Genomic DNA, 19383 nt, shown 5'->3' with positions numbered 1-19383 from the left:
AAAGCTTCAGCTCACAAGCTAGCCCAGCTCGTTAGTTCCAGCAACAGAGCTACACTAAAAATGTCTTCTAATGACCAAGGGGGCGCCAACCGTGGCCCCTCTCCTGTACCTTCTAAAGACAAAGTCCCCAAACTTGTTCGCCCTAAATCTGATAGCTCTGACCATACTGATCACCCTAGTGAGGAAGGCGACTCAATGTCGACTATCGAAACCACAAGCACTGAGAGTGTCGAATTTGATGATGAAGACCAACCCAGCGATGAAGAAAGAGGGGTGCCGATCGCAGAACCACATGATTCGCCTAGACACGTCATCCGCGAGGGTGATGAAGGAAATGAAGGAGAAATTCGAGAAGCGAACCATGAGGCAGATCCAAGGCGACATCCAAGGGAAGATGAAGGACGCAATTAGGAACGCTGGAAACTAGTCTGATCATGAAGCTGATCCGGAGTTGCAGGAGAAATCAGACCATTGTCATCACGTACATGTAGAACAGAGATGTTTGACGGATTAGTGCAAGAGCTTGGTCATCTTGGTGATACATCTTAGTATAGTCTCATGGAGATGGCCTAAACATATTTACCAGTTGAAGATACAGATCATGAAAATGCCTGACCGCGATATATCCCTCTAGACTCATCGTCATCAGCTATCATATTACTCATCTCAGCGGTCGCGACGCGGAATTTTTGAACCAGAACGATCCACACCATCTGGTCTCGACCAATCATCTTCTGAATCATACGGAGCATCCTCATATGGAAGACCATCACCCCTCCTGTACGAACGATCCCGGTACTCACCCATAGCGCCACTGTCACTATGTGGGGCGACGCGGCGACGAGGTGAACGAGATCGACGGCGAGGCGAATTTGAACTATACTGAGGTGAAGTTGGTCGATACTCAGGCGATCCATACTGAGGCGAGGTTGGTCGATAGTGAGACGAAGCTGGCCGATAGAATGGACTATGAGGTGCTTCATTGGCGCGTCGCTGTGGTAGTGGAATTGCGTTCTGCCCGGTTGCAACTGCAAGGCCTTGAGGCGAAGTCGGCCGGTAATATGGACTGTGACCGTAGTGTGGGTTACCTGGTCCCTGATCGTCGCGCCGCTGTGGCTGTGGGTTTGCAGACTGCGCGACTGCGACTAGAGGGCCTTGACGCGGTCGCTCTTTGCCATCCTTTTTCTCAAAGTCCATCTTTCCGATGACGTCGATGTTTTGCTGTCCACTCCCGGTGTTGACGTTTTGGTTGTAGACCGGCGCCGTCACGCGCATGTGCGTGTTGCCATGTGGGCCCTTCAACGTTTGGTTGTGACCCCCGGGATTACCGTCGCCGGCCGTCTTATTGGTAACGGTATCATTGATCGAGAACTTTTGCTGTCCAGCGTCTCGGTTTAGACGATGCTCTGGCTCGGTAGGGATCTCGTACTCGGTTGGCGCGGCGCCGGTAGCTGAGGGTGGCGGAGGTTCGAATACACCATAGACGTTGATATTCTGCTGACCAGACCCGCTGTTAATGTTTTGGTTGTAGATTGGTGCGCTGTTCGTGAGAAAGCTGGTGGCAGATGGGGTTTCGATCGACTGAGAATGGCCGTGGCCGTGTGGACCATTCTGGGAGTTAGTGACGGTGTTTTCCTCTTTAATGTGACGGACACGACCGGATTGATCTAGAGCCTCAGATTTCTGATCTATTTTCCCAGACGGTGGTGGTGGCGATGGTCGAATAGGCTCGCGCTGTTGTCGTTTTGATGCATTAGGTGCTGGTGCCGTGGAAGCTGATCGCTTCCCGCCGTTTCGCAGAACCATTTCTTTGCCATCAGCTTCATTCTCCACGTTTAATGACATGTCGAACGGTCGAAGGCCAAACATCCTCCGAGCTTCTTGAGCGAGGCCCAGAATGCTGTCGCGAACTTCCCGAGACTCTTTCCAAGCTTCCTTCTCGACAGCTTGGGTAAGATTGTTTGCATATGAGGTCTCTATCTGGGTTGGTTGTCGAAGTTCTTTACGGACCTTGGCCATCAAAGACTGTAGATGACCTTGGTTAGAAGTGGGCAACTTAGTCGTTGTACCTGTTGGAGGCGCCATCGTTGGTGTACTTCTGATCTGAAGCTAGGCTGTGTATCTGGTTGGAAGCTGGTTGATAAAATGCAGGTGCAAAGTTAGAGGAAGTCACCAGAGGACCTTTCTCCTCCGTAGGCAGAAGCGTGAAATGCGGAAGAAGAGGTTTCACTTTATGAAGTTCCCCCATTGTTTGTTCATCGAGCAATTTCCTTGTATCAATATGAATCTATATGCGCTTGTTGAGGTTGTTTGACCAGGTAGCATAGAATGGTAAAGACCGAGTTGGCGAACATCATGTTTGGCCCATGTCTAACGACATATCTCAACAGCGTTCGCTACACAGGTGTACCCATTGTTACGATCCGCAGTCTAAGTTGGTGTTAACCCTGTAGAAGTGCCGCTTGTATGCTCCAGTCGTATTAGTAAATGTCAATAGATATCTCGTCGTTCTCGCAGAAAACATTGCAATCGACAATAGTAGATTGATGAATAGAGATAGAAGAGAGGATGGAGTGACGGCTGAGATTTAGCAGGATCGCGCCGGAGATAGCGCGGAGATAAGTACACCAGCCACCTGGACTTCGCAGCACTTCAGCATTCATAACTATAGTCTCTGCAGCAATGATCGCGACACATGTATAGAAATGTGGCGCTTCGATTAAATAAGCTCTTGTTGTACCCCGATTTACATGCTCATGCCAGCCGCCTCTGCTGCATCATCACCGGCTTCCCCAAACCGTGCCTTCCTCGCGACGTCATCCCCCCTTCTCCACCTCCGCACCTGCAGATCATCCCATCCTACCCCAGACGCGCATTTCTACGCGACCATACAACGCCACCAATAGCTCGGCAAGGCTTCCAACGGTACCATTGCGTCTTAATCATTCGCCAGAGCCTCTTGAATAACCCTTGCCCCGCAATTACTCCGTCAATTATGCGCGCAGGCAGCTTATGATAACGGCGATTTTGCCGACTGACCATCTTTTGTGACGTCGGGGTCAGATCTGGCATGCTGCGTCTATTCGGGTGATATGATCCGGGTAGCGAGCGGTGAGGTATGAAGATGTAGGTATAGATGCATGGGCCCGGTGCACAAGGTACTCCAGTCTCCTTTGCATACCCATCACCTCCATCGCGCCTGTGGCATCCCACCACTCAATTCCAGTGGACGTAGCAAGACCCCGCCCACGATGTTTCACACACCCCATTTCAACTGGTACGGTCGCGGCTTCAAACTCCGCGCCGCCATAACAATCGCCTGCCAGCTCGCCTTCGTTCTCTTCGGCTATGACCAAGGCGTCTTCAGCGGCATCGTCGGCAACGAAGACTTCCTGAACACTTTCGACCACCCCTCGCCCGGCCTCGAAGGCATCATCGTGTCGATATACAATCTTGGTTGTTTTACCGGATGTATTCTCAGCTTTATGTTCTGCGAGAAGACGGGACGGAGGCTGGCTATGTGGATTGCTATGGTTTGGATTATAGTAAGAGGGCAGATATGTACTGGTGAGATTGTGGCTAATGATTATAGGTCGGCGGCGCGCTTCAAGCGAGTGCGTACTCGGTGCCGCATATGATGGTCGCGCGTTTTCTGACGGGAATTGGCACTGGGATTGAGACATCGACTGTGCCTATGTACCAATCTGAACTCTGCGAGGCGAACAAGCGCGGTCGCCTCGTCGCGTCGGAACCGCTTTTCGTTGGTGTGGGGATCGAGCTGGCGTATTGGTTCGACTATGGGATGTCTTTCACAGAAGGATCGATCGCCTGGCGTTTACCCATTGCATGCCAAGTAATCTTCGCGATTATCGTCATCGTGCTTGTTTTCGGCCTCCCTGAGTCGCCCCGGTACTTGTATGCGCATGGCCGACATGAAGAGGCGCTTCAAATTCTTTGCGATGTATACGACGGTACGCCTGATGACCCAAAGATTGAGAAGGAGAACAGAGAGGTGCTTGAGGCTCTACAAGTTGAGCGAGAGCATGGAGAGTATAAGTGGTCGCAACTACTCAAGAAAGATCGTGTGCAGACTGGACGTCGTGTGTTGCTTGCATACGGTGCGCAATTCATGAACCAGATGGGCGGTATAAACTTGGTGAGTATACATAGACAAACTTCACGAGGTCGGTGCGCTAACTTCGTACGCCAATGCTATAGGTCGTCTACTACTGTTAAACTTAATAAATTAATGTAGAATAAGATAATAGAGTAGAGTAAAGCTCTACCCCTCTTATATACCTAAGAAGTAGTGTTTATATTTACTATAATATAAACCTACTCTCTAACTAGAAGCTTCTAGTTTTATCTAATACTTCTACTAACTAGAGGCTGTTACTCTATTAACTTTATACCTAATATATCTTAAAGTAATAAGAACCTCTTCTTTATAAATACCTTTATAAATACGTCTACTATATTCTCTTTACTACTTACTCTCTCTAGTAGTTGTTTTTCTTTCTATATATAATCTCTAAGTATATAGTATTATATCTTAATATACTTTGCTCTTTAATAATATTTAGAGTTATTAGCAAAAATATAAGCGCTATTATTATTAATAAGCATCTTAGTTTTCTTTTGTCTAATATTCTCTTAAATATCTAGACTTATTAGAATTTCTTGCGTAATATTCTGTATCTATATAACTTTATTTAATAGATCTACTACTATAATATACTCTACTTTCTAAGTTAACTAAGCTGTAATCTTTTATCTTCTTAAAGTATATATAATTAGAGATATACTAAACATAATAATCTAGCCTATAGTAGAGTATTATGTATTTTTGTATATTACCTAGTTACTATTAGTGTATCTAATTATCTAGGTTTTGTTATAAGCATTATAGAATAATTCTATTATTATTATACTCTTTAGATATTAGAAGATCTAAATTACTATGTCTATGTAATTCTATAATAGGTTTAAGTAATAGCGTAATACTACTTCTACTATAAAAGCTATATTAGGTTATATAATAATTAATAAGTATAGTAGTGCTTCTACTATAGACTAGTATCTCTTAATAAAATTCTTTAATACCTAATTAGTGTTCTTTTTAATTTCTAATAGATTAGCAAAGTATAGTGTTAAAGTAGTGCTAATATTTTCTAGTTAGTATCTTTCTAGTAGTTATCTAATGTATTCTTATTAGTAAAGATAAATTCTATTATCTATTTAATATACTTTAATACTAAGATAATACTAGTATAAACCTATGTCTATTAAAGCAAAGCAGTCTAATAAAGTTCTTTTCTAGACGCTAATATTGTCTAAAGAATCTTCTATAAGTAGAATATTATCTACGTAGATTTCTATAATTAACTTTTTATTAGTATAAAAGTATAATAAGAGATTATATATAGATACTTTCTATTCTATAGAGACTAAATAGTCTATAAGCTTTTAATACTATTATTAAGAAGCTTACTTTAGACTATATAGTGCTTTTTATAGTTTTAGAATAGTGTCTTCTTTAATAAAGTATTTAGATTATTCTATATAGATATCTTCTTTAACATCTTTATATAGAAAAGCTATTTTAATATCTATTTAATAGATATGCTATCTATATTAAGTAGCTAATACAAATAGTAGGTAATAAGATAATATCTTTAGAATAGTAGTAAATATTTTATTATAGTCTAAACTATAATATTATTAAAAATCTTATACTACGTATTAAGCTTTGTATATATTAATTATACTATTAGAGTTAAGTTTACGTTTTAGTACCTATTTTTCTATAAGTAGTTTTTAGTTTTGTTAATATTTAATATAGATCTATACTTTATACTTTTAGAGTAAGTTATATTCTTTATCTATAGCCTTTTTCTATAAGAGCTATTTAGAGAATTACATAGTAACTTTAAGGCTTATAACTTTAGATAGGTCTTCTAAAACTTCTATGTTGTTATAGATTATTAGTATTATTATTTAGTATTCTTAAGAGTTATTCTAATTATCTAAGGCCTCTAAGTAATATAATTAGCTATCTTAATTTTTACTATAATTCTTAGTATTCTCTTCTCTATTATCGCTATTGTCGCTACTATTGTTATTATTACTACTATTATTATTATTACTACTATTAGAGTCTATATTCTTTATTTCTTTATTACTTAGTTTATAATCTAAATTATTTTCTTCTTTATTATTAGATAATTTAGACTCTAAAACCTTCTCTTTATCTTTACTATTAGAGAATTCTAAAACCTTCTCTTCTTTACTACTATTATTAATAAGAAACCTTATATTCTTCTCTTTATTATTATTAATAAAAGACTCTAGATTCTCTTTATTATTATTAGTGTTAGAAAACTCTAAAAGCTTCTCTTCTTTATTACTAACGTTAAGTTACTTCTTCTTACGCGTAAGTGTCTTGTTGTATTTTAACTCTATTCTTAGTAATTTTACCTCTATACTAATAATATAATTATTAGAAACACGTTGTATATTCTTATAGTAACTATTAAGTAGTACTTATCTAACTCTCTTCTTAAGATTATAGAAATAACAACTACGTTAAGTGTAAGATTAACTACCTATTATACTATATACTATAGGTTTATTATAGTAATTATAAGGTAGTTCTCTATTATAGTTTTATAAATTATAAGAATAACTTTTATTCTATATTTTATATAAGTTGCAAGTAGGTCTACTATTACTATCTTTGTATTACTATATTATTATGTCTATTAAGTCTAGATAATAGTACTTTATAGTAGAGATATTATTATTATTTAGATAAGTATACTATTTATAGCCTTTCTTTATATAATATATATAGAGTTAGTCTAAGTTATAGATAAGCGTATAATAGCTGTAATATATATATTATTTCTATTTTAGCGCCTTTTTAATATACTTAGATATACACTTCTTATTTCTTTTTATATATATTAAATAAGAAGATTCTCTATTACACGTAAGTCTTGTAGCTATATATTCTAAGTATTTCTTTTCTTTTACAACTTCTAGTTTATAGAATAGAGCTACTAGTTTATCTATATAAGAAATATTTTATTCTTTATATATTAGATAAGATTTAATAAAAGAAGGTATGCTATAACATATATAGTTCTTTTAGCAATAAGGTTTATAGCGTTTACTTCTTAGAAGTTCTCTACTTAGTTTTAGAATTTTTAGTATACCTTAAGAAATATATCTATATCTTTTCTTTTTATAGTAAGTATATTTTTTGTTAAAAGAAGAAACTCTATTACAGACTCTACATTATTTAGTATAAGCTTAATACTTAGTGTCTTTTTATAGTATAAGTGCTATAGATAGTCTATTTTGTTTCTAGAATAGTAGTTTAGACTTCTTATTCTTACTTCTACTATCTAACTATTCTATATTATTATTAGCGTTAGTATTATAAGAACATACTAGTGCAGATCTTCTATATATTATATCTTATAGATCTTAAGATACTTCTCTACTTTTAATATCTATAATATTAGTAAGATAAATCTTTCTAGAATTAGAATTCTATATTTTTATTTTTAATACTTCTTAAATACTAATAAGGTAACCTATCTATACTTAGACGTTAAGCTTCTTTATTTAATGTGTTATAGTATCTATACGTTATAACTATAGAATTAAAACAAAAGCTCTTACTCTCTATAGTTATAGAATAGATATATCTAGTTTTCTACTATAAAGTGCTTTGTATAGTGTTTTATCTAATTTTAAGGCTCTAGTTAGTATATAATTCTTAAGATACATAGTATAGTAATATACTTTAGGCTATAGCTTTTCTAGTAGAGTTATATTTTCTAATAATTCTTATATTTTTGTATTAAGTATTCTAAGAATAGTTTATATAATAGGTTTATTAGCGCCTAGCTATCTATCTCTAAGAATAATAGTAGTTTAGTCTTATATAGTTTAATTTACGTGTTTAATTACTTCTTCTATATAATATTAATATAGAGTAATAGTCTTAAGACAAATACTCTCTTCTTTATAGAAGGTAGTAAATTTATTTAAAATAATTCTATTATCGCAGCGTATTCTTTAAATAATAATTTTATTAGTAATCTTTAGCTCTTTAATATATTATATAATAACGTTATTAGTCTTTGCAGTCTTTAGGTTTTTTATCTACTAGTATTAAGTTGCATTATCTATAATGTTTAGTATACTTTAAGTACTATTATAACTAGTTAATCTATATAGACTCTAGACATTAATATAAAGAAGATCTCTAGGTTTACTTATAGTATAGCTTACTAGATCTTAAAGTATCTTAATAACGTTCTTTATAGCAGCGCAGATAGAATAGTGTTATTTTATTCTTACTTTAATCTATGCGTAGGTAATAGTAAGCTTAACTTCTATTTTAAGTAACTTTTGTATATTCTTAAGAGTTATGTATTCTAGGTTTTAATAACATTTCTAAACTTTATTATTAAATAAGAAATCTATATATATAGAATTGTCTTCTAAAGTTTTATTTTAATTAATCGCTAGAAATGTATACAAAGGCGTAGTAGTATCTTATAGAGTAGTAGTGTCTATAAGTTTAATAAGCTTTAGTTAATAGAGACTATTATTTTCTAGCGTAATTATAATAGTTTTATTAGTTTTAGTATACTAGAATTAAAAGATAGATTTATTTACTAATCTATTAATCTTTCGCTTTATAATCTATAAGACTAATACTAAACTATAAATAGCATCTAGTAAGTATATAACGTTAGATAGAGTAATATAGTTCTAAGTTCTGTTATCTAGATTAATATCTAAGTATACTGTACTAATTCTAACTATTTCTAATATAGCGTTAGTGTTAGCAATTTATATAGATCTTAGTTTAATATTATTTAAGTCTATAAATTAGTTTTAATTATTATATAGATGCATGCTAGCTCTAGAGTTAATAACCTATTTATTTATTAATAAGTTATCTTTCTTAAGTATAAGTGTAGCTCTTATAACTATATTTATCTTTATAGGTATATAATCTCTTAGTACTATCTCTCTCTTATTTCTATACTCTATATTAACACTAACCTTTTAAGAGTTAGTTAAGAAGTAAGAATAGAGAGTAGATTATATACTAGATTAATTATAATTCTAATAATAGTTAGGCTAGTCTAAGAAGTAACTATTAATATAGTAGCCTTAGTAGTAATTAATAGTAACTAGTTTATTATTATTGCAGTTATCTAAGACCTCTAAGCGCTCTAATTAGCTACTTTAATTTTTACTATAATTCTTAGTACTATTATAAGTAACCTTATCTATAGTAAATTAAGCTTTTACTTAGTCTAGGTTATCTAGCTAGTTAGATAAGTAATAGTTAGTGTAGAAGCTTTAGACTTTTGTAATCTTAGTAATCTTAGTAGAGTAAAACATAAGACTAATTTGTTTATTAAATATTTTATTCTAGTTTTCTTATTTATTTGCTTTATTCTTTAGCTTTATCTAATCTAGTTTAAGTTCTAGATACTTAATAAAGCACTTATCTTAAGAGTAATTATATTCTCTATATTCTTATACAAAGTATTTTTTGCCTTAATTCTTCTTATTATAATAATCTTTATTGTTCTTCTTATTATTAGGCTTTTGTTTCTTCTAATCTTTCTTATTTTAATAGATATTAATTTTAGCGTCTTAGAGTTATTATTTAATATTATTAAAGTAAGGCTATTTAACGTCTTGTCTATTATATAGTATATTTATAAATTAAATAGTTTTATTAAACTCTAGAGTAAGAGAATAGAAGATCTTAGCTTAAAGAGCGCTTATATTATATATACTCTCTAGTTCTTAAAGATAGATAATATTCTCTTCTAGCTAACTAAAGAAGTTATTAAAGTCTTTACAGTTCTTTAGATAGAGTAATTTAATAGTCTTATAAAGAATTTACTTATTTTAGTAGTTACTAAGTTAATATTATTTCTTAAGGTATGTCTAGACGTCTATAGAATTAGTGTACTTATTTAAGACTAATTAGATAGAGTCTAAGATATAGAGTCTAAGAAGTATAAGTACTTAATTAGTTTTCTTATTACGTTTATTATAGTTATATAGAGCACTCTTATATTACTTCTTAGCTTCTTTAATTATAATATTCTAGTAGAACTTAGAGTTATTCTTATTAACCTCTGCTTCTATAATAAAGTTTCTATACTTATCTAGAGTAAGTTAAGTATTAAGTTTAACTTTCTTATATATAGCTTGTAGGTATATAAGAATATTAGATTTATTAATATTTATGTTATTACTATTAAGAATATTCTAGAGGTTAAGGTATTAGGTAATAATCTTAATATCTTATTTCTATTTAGTAAAGTTAGTTTATCTAATAAGCTTAGTAATCTTGTATAAGAACACGTCTTTAATAGTAAGGTTAGTAGTAACCTTGTTAAGAGAGTTTCTGTTAGGTATAATTAGTGTAGTAGAAACTTCTAGGCTTATAACCTGTTAAACTTAATAAATTAATGTAAAATAAAATAATAGAGTAGAGTAAAGCCCTACTCTCTTTATATACCTAAGAAGTAGTGTTTATATTTGCTATAACACAAACCTACTCTCTAACTAGAAGCTTCTAGTTTTATCTAATAACTACATCACCTCCGTCCTAGAAGACAACGTCGGCCTCGACAGAAATCTCGCTCTCCTTATGGGAGGCGTTATCAACCTAATGTTCCCCATCGGCTCTCTGTTCCCGACCTTCACACTGGACCGCACCGGTCGGCGGAAACCCATGATGTGGGGCTCTCTCGGGCTCGGATTCTCCATGATGATGATAGCCATCCTCTTGAGTTTCCGGTCCGAAGGAGGCGACGTATCACAAGCCACTGCTTCCGCTAGTGTCGCTTTCTTCTTTACGGCAAGCAAAATTACCCGTTGCGTGGGAAGTTAGAAGCTGACGAATTGTAGTACATGCTGGCGTTTGGTATGACAATGAACTGTATTCCTTGGGTCTATGTACCCGAGATCCTACCGCTACATGTACGAGCGAAAGGGACAGCTGTCGGGATCTCAGCAAACTGGATTTGGAACTTCTTCGTCGTTATGGTCACGCCTACGCTTCTCGATAGCTTGGCGTGGAAGGGTTACCTTATCTTCATGGCACTGAATTTTGCGTTCATACCGCTGATCGTATGTATTCGAAAAGATATTGGAACCTCCATTCGCTAACGTGTTGTGTAGTATTTCTGCTATCCCGAGACTGCTAATCTTACGCTGGAAGAGGTCGACTGGCTATTTTACGAAGGCGATGTCGTAAAGCGAAGCCGACGTATCGCAAAGGAGGGATGGGAACAAGCGGTTGGCACCGATCCTGCGACTATGGTGGAGACGGGTAGTGTGTCCAGCGGTAATAAGGCCGGACACACGACGGAGAAGGCAGAGCACAAGGTGCACTAGTCCTCATTGGCATTCCAACTGGGACGATGTGACTGCGCTCCTACACCATCGAGTACTTGGTATCAGTCATCATACTCACCTTTGATCAATGCGATGGATTGATGTCTATATCAAGCATCCGCATGCATTGCGGTCAAGAGACAAAAGACAAGCGAATGAGAAAGTGAACGTAAAACCAAGGAAAGGTGATATAGTCTATATGATGTGCGAACCTACATATCGTACAAGGTGGTGATGTATACTACAATGACTTCTCGGCAACCTTGGCGGCCTCGAGTCGTGACCTCATATGAGGAGCAGTGTGGGATCCCGCGCTCTGCGGCTTCATGATCTGGCGAAGGATAGCGCGACGTGGCATGGTAATTCTGCTGCAGAGAACGACCGCTCCAGTCAGCAAAGCAAGAGCTCCAGCTTGATGTGCGGAAGCCAACCACGTAGGGACCATGTAGATCAGCGTGCTGATGCCGAGGGTGACCTGGAGAGTGACGAGATGGACCATGCCTTGGACGCCCTTGTGGGCATCCTTGGTAAGCTTAGTCCGCACACCCTTGCCGAAGCGAGTGTATGCGAAGAGACTCATGATGGCAGTGAAGGTAGTTGTTGCGAGCATGCGGTGGTCAAGCTGAACGAGAGACGGATTCTCGAGCATGTTGCGCCACCACAGGTCTGATTGGTCTGGGACGTGGCTGTAGAAGGGGTCGAATAGTTCTTTCCTGGGTGGAGTGAGACCCATACCCATCCACGGGAACTCGTTGTAGATGAGACCGGCATCGAGACCAGCGACAAGGGCACCTGACATGGCAGTAGTGAAGACCAGAAGAGTAAGACCGAAGACAGAGCGTCTGAAGATGCGGAGTGCAGGGTGCTGCAGAGTCTTGATGGTCTCTGCCGCCTTGACTGGGTCGGCCAGCATGCGGTTCTCCTTGAGGATAGAAAGACCAGTGTATACCATTGAGCAATAGACGGTGAATGCAGCGCCCAGATGGGCAGTCAGGCGGTACTGGCTAACACGGGGGTGGCTACCAGGCTCAAAGAGGTCGTCCTTGAGCCCACTCTTGACCATCCACCAGCCGATCACACCCTGGAAGCCGACCATGCCGCAGATACCGACGAGCTTCCAGGCCATTGAGGGTGCTACCCTGCGACGTGCGATGAAGTATGCAGTTGGTACGAGCATCGTGATGCCAATGACGCGGCCCCAGAGCCGATGAGCCCATTCCATAAAGTAGATTTGCTTGAAGTCGGCCATGTCCATACTCGAGTTGAGCTGGGCAAACTCAGGTGATGCCTTGTATTTGGTGAACTCGCTGTCCCATTCGGCCTGGCTCATGGGCCAGAGGGAGCCGGTGACAGGGCGCCATTCCGTGATGCTCAGCCTGTTCAACTTAGCAGGTGCGGTGGAAGAGGTGACGTCGGTGCCTACCCAGACTCTGTGAGACGAGTCAGACCACCAAACACGACTATACCGAAAACGCTCGCAGCACTGCCCAGCAGCCAGTATGCGACGCTCTTGGAGGTTGTCTTGGGGAAGCTGCTCGACTGGCTCTCAGTCGTGGTCGCAGCTTCCGCGAGTATCGCCCTTCCCGCATTCGGTCCCTCGATGGTCGCGGTACTGCGGAGAGGCTGGGTGGATTTCCACCTCACCGATTGCAGGACGGAGGGTCGGGATGAAGATCGTGAAGCGGAGACGGCGGCTCGAATCGGCGAATTGAGGCATGGCCTGCATACAAAGAGGCGTCGTGAAAGGCGTGGAGCAGCAGTCCGTAGCTGCGGAAATGCCTGGAATATTGAAGCCATTACAGCGACATCTGGGGAGGAAGGAGGAAGTTTCAAGGGCAGCAAGTGTCTACATCATCGACTTTGACTCTTCGGTGGTTCGACGGCGCGGCGGCGCGCCAAGAACGAACCCTGCATATCCACGCCCGTTGACAGGCGGAAGCGACGACCCACTCCGCAGGTTCGCAACTGCATCACCGGACCCCTCCTAGTGAAGATCGCCATTTGGCGTCTGCCGTGCTGGCAGCGTGATGCGCCCAGCCTCCACCGTATTTTGCGACCGCTATCTTCCCTTCTCCTATATGACTTTCACCGTCTCTCTATCGCGTACGTGACCATCCCGTGTTATTAGACCCGGCGTGCACTGCGTTACCCCACCCGCCCCGGTCGCATACCCAGCCGTCGTCGACCACCACGCCCCATGTACTTCCAAAGCAGCTTATAGCATAGCATGGATCCCGCCCATCAACCACCCACAGGTCACGGGAACAACAACCTCGATCATGAGAATGAGCCGCAGATTGGTGGATTAGAGCGCAACGAAACATGGCCGTTGGGCGAGGGAGAGCGTACAGAGGGCGGCGCAGGCTCGAGTAGTACCCCATACGTCAGCCTCTTCTCGCCCAACGTACCCGCCATACCACCATCTGCGCCGTCCGACGTCCCCGACAGTCCCAGGGCACACGTGAGCCACTCGAGGTCTCTCAGCTACTCGCGCTCGATGCCGTCACTGGCCAACTACTCCAGCATGACATCGCGTGCGTCCAGAGCTCACGGTCAAGAGGAACGACCGCCCATAGTTCAGCTGCAAACCCGGATAGACCAAGCCCAAAAGAGCGCCGATGATCCAAACACCCCGTTGGAAGAACAAGGCAAAAGGCGCACGACGTTGGACCTGATGCGTACAGAGCACTCTGTTCGCACCGACATTAGTAGGTTGTTCAGCGAGAGCGCAGCCATGCCTGGAACTAGGGCACCTTCCTACAACAACGCGACGGGACCATTGTATTTGCGAGGTGAGTCTTACTATGAGATTCTCGTGTGTACAGGCTAACATTGTCAGTTTCAGGCGAAGCCATACCTCTGCCTGACCACCTTTACACCCGCGGGCTGCTCGAAGGACGACACTCGGACATTACCATCATCGCCTTTGGCCAGCGATATCCTCTGCACCGCCTCATCCTCGATCGCGCACCCTTCTTCACGACCGCCCTCTCTGAGCCATGGCTCGAAAGCCGGTCCAAGGAAGTCAAACTACACCCGGAAGAGATCGATTCCAGCATTACGCAGGCTTCGTTCGAGCTGGCTATACGCAAACTCTATGGTGTCGATATCTCGAAAGAGCTAGATGCTGAAGCCATTGGTCTCTTCGCGACTGGCTGCTGGCTAGAGATGCAGGACCTCATCGACTCTGCGATCGAATCCATACTGCGGCAGATGGCACCGGAGACGCTGGCCTACCTCATCCGCTTAGTCACCTCCAACTACTATGGCCGATCTGGAGACCGCATACTTGAGTCGGCCAAGGCGATGCTAAGCAGGAACGGCTGGGAAATGCCTCTCAAATACTGGGACGATATGCCCGGCGACATAGTTCGTGAGCTAGTAGGGTCTGACGGGTTCTTCGTGGATAGCGAGTGGGACCGCTGGGTACTTTCCAAGCGTCTTCTCGACCGCCGGCTACGTCAAGCAGCCATCGAGGCTGGGCTTATCCAGCGAGGACAGAGACCCATCCCACAAGCACCCAACTCCCTTCGTCTCATGGCAGTTCGCTTCGACGGTGTTTATCGACAGAATGCCCTGACAACGGCGCATTCCTCATCCGACGCGCAAGCTGACTGGCTTGCTCTCTACACGCTGCCCGACATTGAGCGCATACTCGTGTTGCTAGACGAGGGCATCCACTACATTCACATGGAATACGAGCAGCTTGAGTTTATCCGGAACGCTCGCGACGTATTTGGCCTACCAGTGATGCCTGAAAGGGTCATCTCCAATGCGCTATGGCAGCAACTGGCTCTTCGCCAGAGGGTGCTCAACACCGATGAGTCTGCTCAGGAGCTGGGTCTATGTCAATCAACCCCAGACCCCGAAGACGCGAATGTGGCGACGAAGACTGGAAGCGAGCTCACTAACAAAGGAAAGCAAAAAGAGTTGGCGGATCCTATCGACGAAGGCGACATCGAGTCGGATAGTTGGGACGGCAATGGCAAGCCACGGAAGTTTTGGATCCCAAGCTCGGACTGCAACATTGTCTTGGGAAACGGTGCGGATCCTGTTGTCACGACATCCAACTCTTTCCAGCGCCATGCTTCACGTCTTTCAGCCACAATACAGCCAGAGGATGCGCAATGGGCCACCGACTTTGCATCTACTCCGTCGACGTTGACGAACCCAAATACTCGCATGGACTTTGCACAACGCCCAATCTCTGCTGGTGGCGGCAACGCTGGTCAGCCAAAACCAATCGCTTACACCGAATTTCCTCCATTCCGCTTCTCGGCTGAGTTTCCTAATCCACGATTTCTCAAAGAGAAGAAGCGCGTCTATTCGAGGACGGTATCCTACGCAGGCTCTCTGTGGAACATCTACATTCAGAAAGTTCGCTCTGCCAAGAATATCCAGTTGGGTGTATATCTCCACCGTGCCAAGGAGCGAGAGGTAGATGAGGCTGGACATGTCAGTGGTCTCAGCCAACAGAACAACGGCTCGGTTGATGAGCGTATCGGCCAGCTAGAGCGCGAGATGCTCATGCGTAGTGACCGACGTGATCGGCGGCGCAGCACCCGAGTTCCGTTCATGGATCCTGCTGCTGAAGAGGATACCTCTGGCAGTGGTGGAGATCCCGACCCTGCTCTCGGCTCTCTGGGACTGCGCAACCCACTCTTCTCTAGCGGCAGTCTTGGTCGCCATCGTAGTCGTCTACCCACTCGCGGTATCCCACAATGGGGCTTCCAGAATCTGGCCTCTTCACCACCCCAAGACGGCGATACCATAGACTCTCCCTCCTTCGCTAACGCTCCCTACTCGCCATCCGAACACGACTCAGACCCATCCGATGACGACGACGAGTCAGACGCCGCCGCCTACATCAACCCCTCTCTCGCCTCTAGAGTTCAGCGCAAAACGCGAGCCGTCATGCCTGCACTTCCTCCCTATGTCGACGGCCGCCCCACAATAAAAACCTACTTTAAGATCTACAGCCCCTCCAAGGGTGGAAGGATGCTCAGCATCTATGAAAGCGCGCCTGACCGCTTCAATTTCAGTCAGAGCTGGGGATGGAAGAGCAGCACTTTGATGCTGGACGAAATCACGATCAATAACGGCGGAGATGATACCCTGGCTGGTGCCAACCCAGCTGCAAGCAAGAAGACGGATGGCAAATTGAGATTCATGGTTGTTATCGGCAATTTGTGAATGGCGTATATGGGTGGAATGGTACCTATGGGATGGACTTGGATGGGTGCTGGGTTTTGGGGCTATGCATCAGCGATGGGTGTTTTGGTACAGGCAATAAGGATAAGGCGTCTCGGATTTATGGTGGGAGATGGTTTAGATACCGATTTCTACCTATGCACATTTATAGTTTTCGCATCAACTCGCGCACAAGATTGGGGTGGTGGCCCATGTAATGGCATGCGCTAGCGGCGGACCTAGGCTCAGAAGGATCGCGGCTGTGACGCGTGAACGCGACTGCTCGGTTTGTCGAGACTATGTACCATCACGGACACATTTGCCGGTACTCCTCTCCGCAAATTCCGATCCATCTACTGAAAAAGCAGATCTCACGATCGTACCCAGTACTTTCGATTTTCCAGCGCTGGCGTACACACGGCGCGTGCGGCATGCACTAGGTAGACACTTATTGCGAACAATCACAGCAGTCCGGGCTAATTACTCACGAAACTCAGGCCTTGAGAGGTCAATTGAGCCATATGTCATTGGTTCCAGCTTGTGCACTAGAGCTATCTGTTATCAAGTACATGATACCGCCAATCGAGCTGTTGTGCAGCAGCAGCAAGCACTTTTGCTGGTCTCCCCCCACCAACTTCCACCTTTATCCTCACTCAAGCTTACAACACAGAAGGCTGTCTTCCGCTAAAAATCCGAGTACCAGGCAAATGAACACGGAAAATGAACTCCAAAGCGTCGTCAATACGAGCCAGAGTTTCCTGCACACGATCGTTGAACTCAGGAGACCTGTTGACATCCCATCGCTCCTCATCTAATCCCGCGCCTAGATTGTGCAGACAAACTGGACCCAGGTTCTGAACCTGCTTGCGAGGAATCGGGTGTACGGCGTGCACGATTCGCTCGGTGATGTCGCTCTTCTCGGGGAACTGGGCCTTTGCGCGAGGATCGACTATGATGGTCGTCTTGGTGTAAAAGGGAGACTCGACGACGAGATCACGGGTGGTATAGCCGCTCCACAAAGTGACGACTTCCTCGAAGTCTTGAGAGACGAATTTCCGCAGTTGCATGGGGCGAGTGGGCGCGATCATGCCAGGCGCGGTGCCCGGGGCAACTCCACTAGATGCACCACGCGCGGAAGGGCGAGTCGGGAGTTCGACTAGGGGACGTGCGGTCGAGGGCTGCGCGAGAGTCTCGGGGCCAGGAGTCGGCATCGGTGTGGTGGGCTCGTTGCTCATATTGTAAGATGTTGTAGTAATGGTGTTTGGACTTAAGATTGATGTCAGTGTTTTGATGCGCTTCGCAGTATGGTAATGAGTCTTGGTGCAAAGAAGTATTGAGGATGCTGGTTGTGCTGAGCAGAAAGTTGACTTCCCATTGACTTTATAGGCATGCCGCTACCACTTGCCGTTGGCAACAACTCACCATGTAATACAAGTGTTCGCGAAAGGTAGCTGGCTTTGCTGACATTGTACGTCTCTTTCCTGGTCTGGATCAAGTCAACCAACGCTACCTCGACGGACTCTCGATGTCCGTTGTCTTTTGACAACAAAAGCTTGGCACTGTTTACTTCACCAAACCAAACCAAACCAATATTTGTCACGTTCCTTGCTGATGCTACTCGTCATACCAGTGCTCTATCAAGGGAACAGTGCCAATCTATTTTGACGAATTTGACAAAATCTGATCTTATTCACTGGCGATACGTATATCCAAGGCATGGCCTTTCTATTTCGTCGCTGCATATAGTTTGTCCCACGAAAGGTATGGAGGAATAGAAGGAACGCGCCAAGGGGCGGTTGAAGCTCACAGCGAACTAATCAAGGGAATCTTAAATTAAGGATACACGGTACATAATAACACGGGCCCTTAACCATGCGCAACATAACCCAAACAATCACAGGACTTCATCTTCTCCCTCATGCATAATCTGTCCAATAGCCTCCACCGTCTCACACATCCGTCTAGCAAGCTCACCATCAGGCTGGATCCTCTTCTCAGTCCAGTAGCCGAACAGAAACTCCAACTGATCTTGCGCGAGGCTACGTAGGTATCGCGTTGGTATAGGATGAACAGCGTGGAGGGTAACATACTGTTCCGGCTGTTCTTGATCAGTATGTATATCGCGACTCTCAAAGCTGGCTGGACATAGTCTTACTATAGTACATTCTCGACTTGGTGAAGGATCTGGAAATAGAGGAGGTGCAAACATGGTGTCTGAGGACATGGGTAGTCGGATGTAAGTGTAGTATGGTGAGGCGCGCATCTGATTCAATGTCTGGTATTGACCCCAGGAAGCAACTATGACCCTATCGTGATCAAAATCTAGCAGTGACTCTGCTTCGTACGCATTCTGTCGAGCCCCGCGAGTTGCGCCCAGTGCCGCGGAAGGTAACGCAGGGCTCTCGGGGTCTGCTCGAATACTTGCTGTTGGCGGGCTGTTCATGTCGATATGATACATTCTGATGTATGAAAATTAGGCGAGAGTAATAGAAAAGGGGATAGAAGTGCTGTGCAGCAAGGCACAGTTATATTGCCAAAAGCATGGGTCGTCTATCTTTGTTCTGAGCTTGGAATGATGCAGAGTTCTTCCATTTCGCTGGCTACAAACTATAGAGCTGTCCACGCGAACACTGTCAACATCTTTACGCCAGTTACCGCTTGATAGATATAGCCTGGCTTCGTTGGCTGTCATGGTCCTTCGCGTGAGAACGATCATATTTGCTGTGGTATTGGCGACAACAA

The 19383-nt window shown here is 42.7% G+C and overlaps 5 protein-coding genes across 5 annotated transcripts; 2 read left to right on the top strand and 3 right to left on the bottom strand.

The window, feature by feature from the left end:
* Nucleotides 1-666: 666 nt before the first annotated feature.
* On the bottom strand, nucleotides 667-2019 carry J4E83_005994 (uncharacterized protein; the record flags this gene model as incomplete). Its single annotated transcript, XM_049332909.1, has 2 exons — nucleotides 667-1980; nucleotides 2011-2019. 2 exons carry the CDS (start codon nucleotides 2017-2019, stop codon nucleotides 667-669), a joined length of 1323 nt encoding a protein of 440 aa, XP_049188151.1.
* Nucleotides 2020-11097: 9078 nt separating this feature from the next.
* On the top strand, nucleotides 11098-11451 carry J4E83_005993 (uncharacterized protein; the record flags this gene model as incomplete). The annotated part of the gene is made up of 2 exons (XM_049332908.1): nucleotides 11098-11184; nucleotides 11236-11451. 2 exons carry the CDS (start codon nucleotides 11098-11100, stop codon nucleotides 11449-11451), a joined length of 303 nt encoding a protein of 100 aa, XP_049188150.1.
* A 241-nt stretch (nucleotides 11452-11692) lies between these two features.
* On the bottom strand, nucleotides 11693-13168 carry J4E83_005992 (uncharacterized protein; the record flags this gene model as incomplete). The annotated part of the gene is given in 3 exon segments (XM_049332907.1): nucleotides 11693-12827; nucleotides 12875-13074; nucleotides 13091-13168. 3 exon segments carry the CDS (start codon nucleotides 13166-13168, stop codon nucleotides 11693-11695), a joined length of 1413 nt encoding a protein of 470 aa, XP_049188149.1.
* A 510-nt stretch (nucleotides 13169-13678) lies between these two features.
* J4E83_005991 (uncharacterized protein) lies at nucleotides 13679-16644 on the top strand (the record flags this gene model as incomplete). The annotated part of the gene is made up of 2 exons (XM_049332906.1): nucleotides 13679-14243; nucleotides 14291-16644. 2 exons carry the CDS (start codon nucleotides 13679-13681, stop codon nucleotides 16642-16644), a joined length of 2919 nt encoding a protein of 972 aa, XP_049188148.1.
* Nucleotides 16645-17300: 656 nt separating this feature from the next.
* Nucleotides 17301-17852, bottom strand: J4E83_005990 (uncharacterized protein; the record flags this gene model as incomplete). The annotated part of the gene is made up of 1 exon (XM_049332905.1): nucleotides 17301-17852. The coding sequence occupies one exon, from the start codon at nucleotides 17850-17852 to the stop codon at nucleotides 17301-17303; it is 552 nt and encodes a 183-aa protein (XP_049188147.1).
* Nucleotides 17853-19383: the final 1531 nt, after the last annotated feature.

Source organism: Alternaria metachromatica, assembly GCF_023757995.1.
Source record: "Alternaria metachromatica strain BMP 0045 chromosome Unknown scaffold_12, whole genome shotgun sequence".
Taxonomy (NCBI): domain Eukaryota; kingdom Fungi; phylum Ascomycota; class Dothideomycetes; order Pleosporales; family Pleosporaceae; genus Alternaria; species Alternaria metachromatica.
The sequence above is the reverse complement of the archived record's forward strand: the minus strand, read 5'-3'. Positions and strand labels throughout refer to the sequence as shown.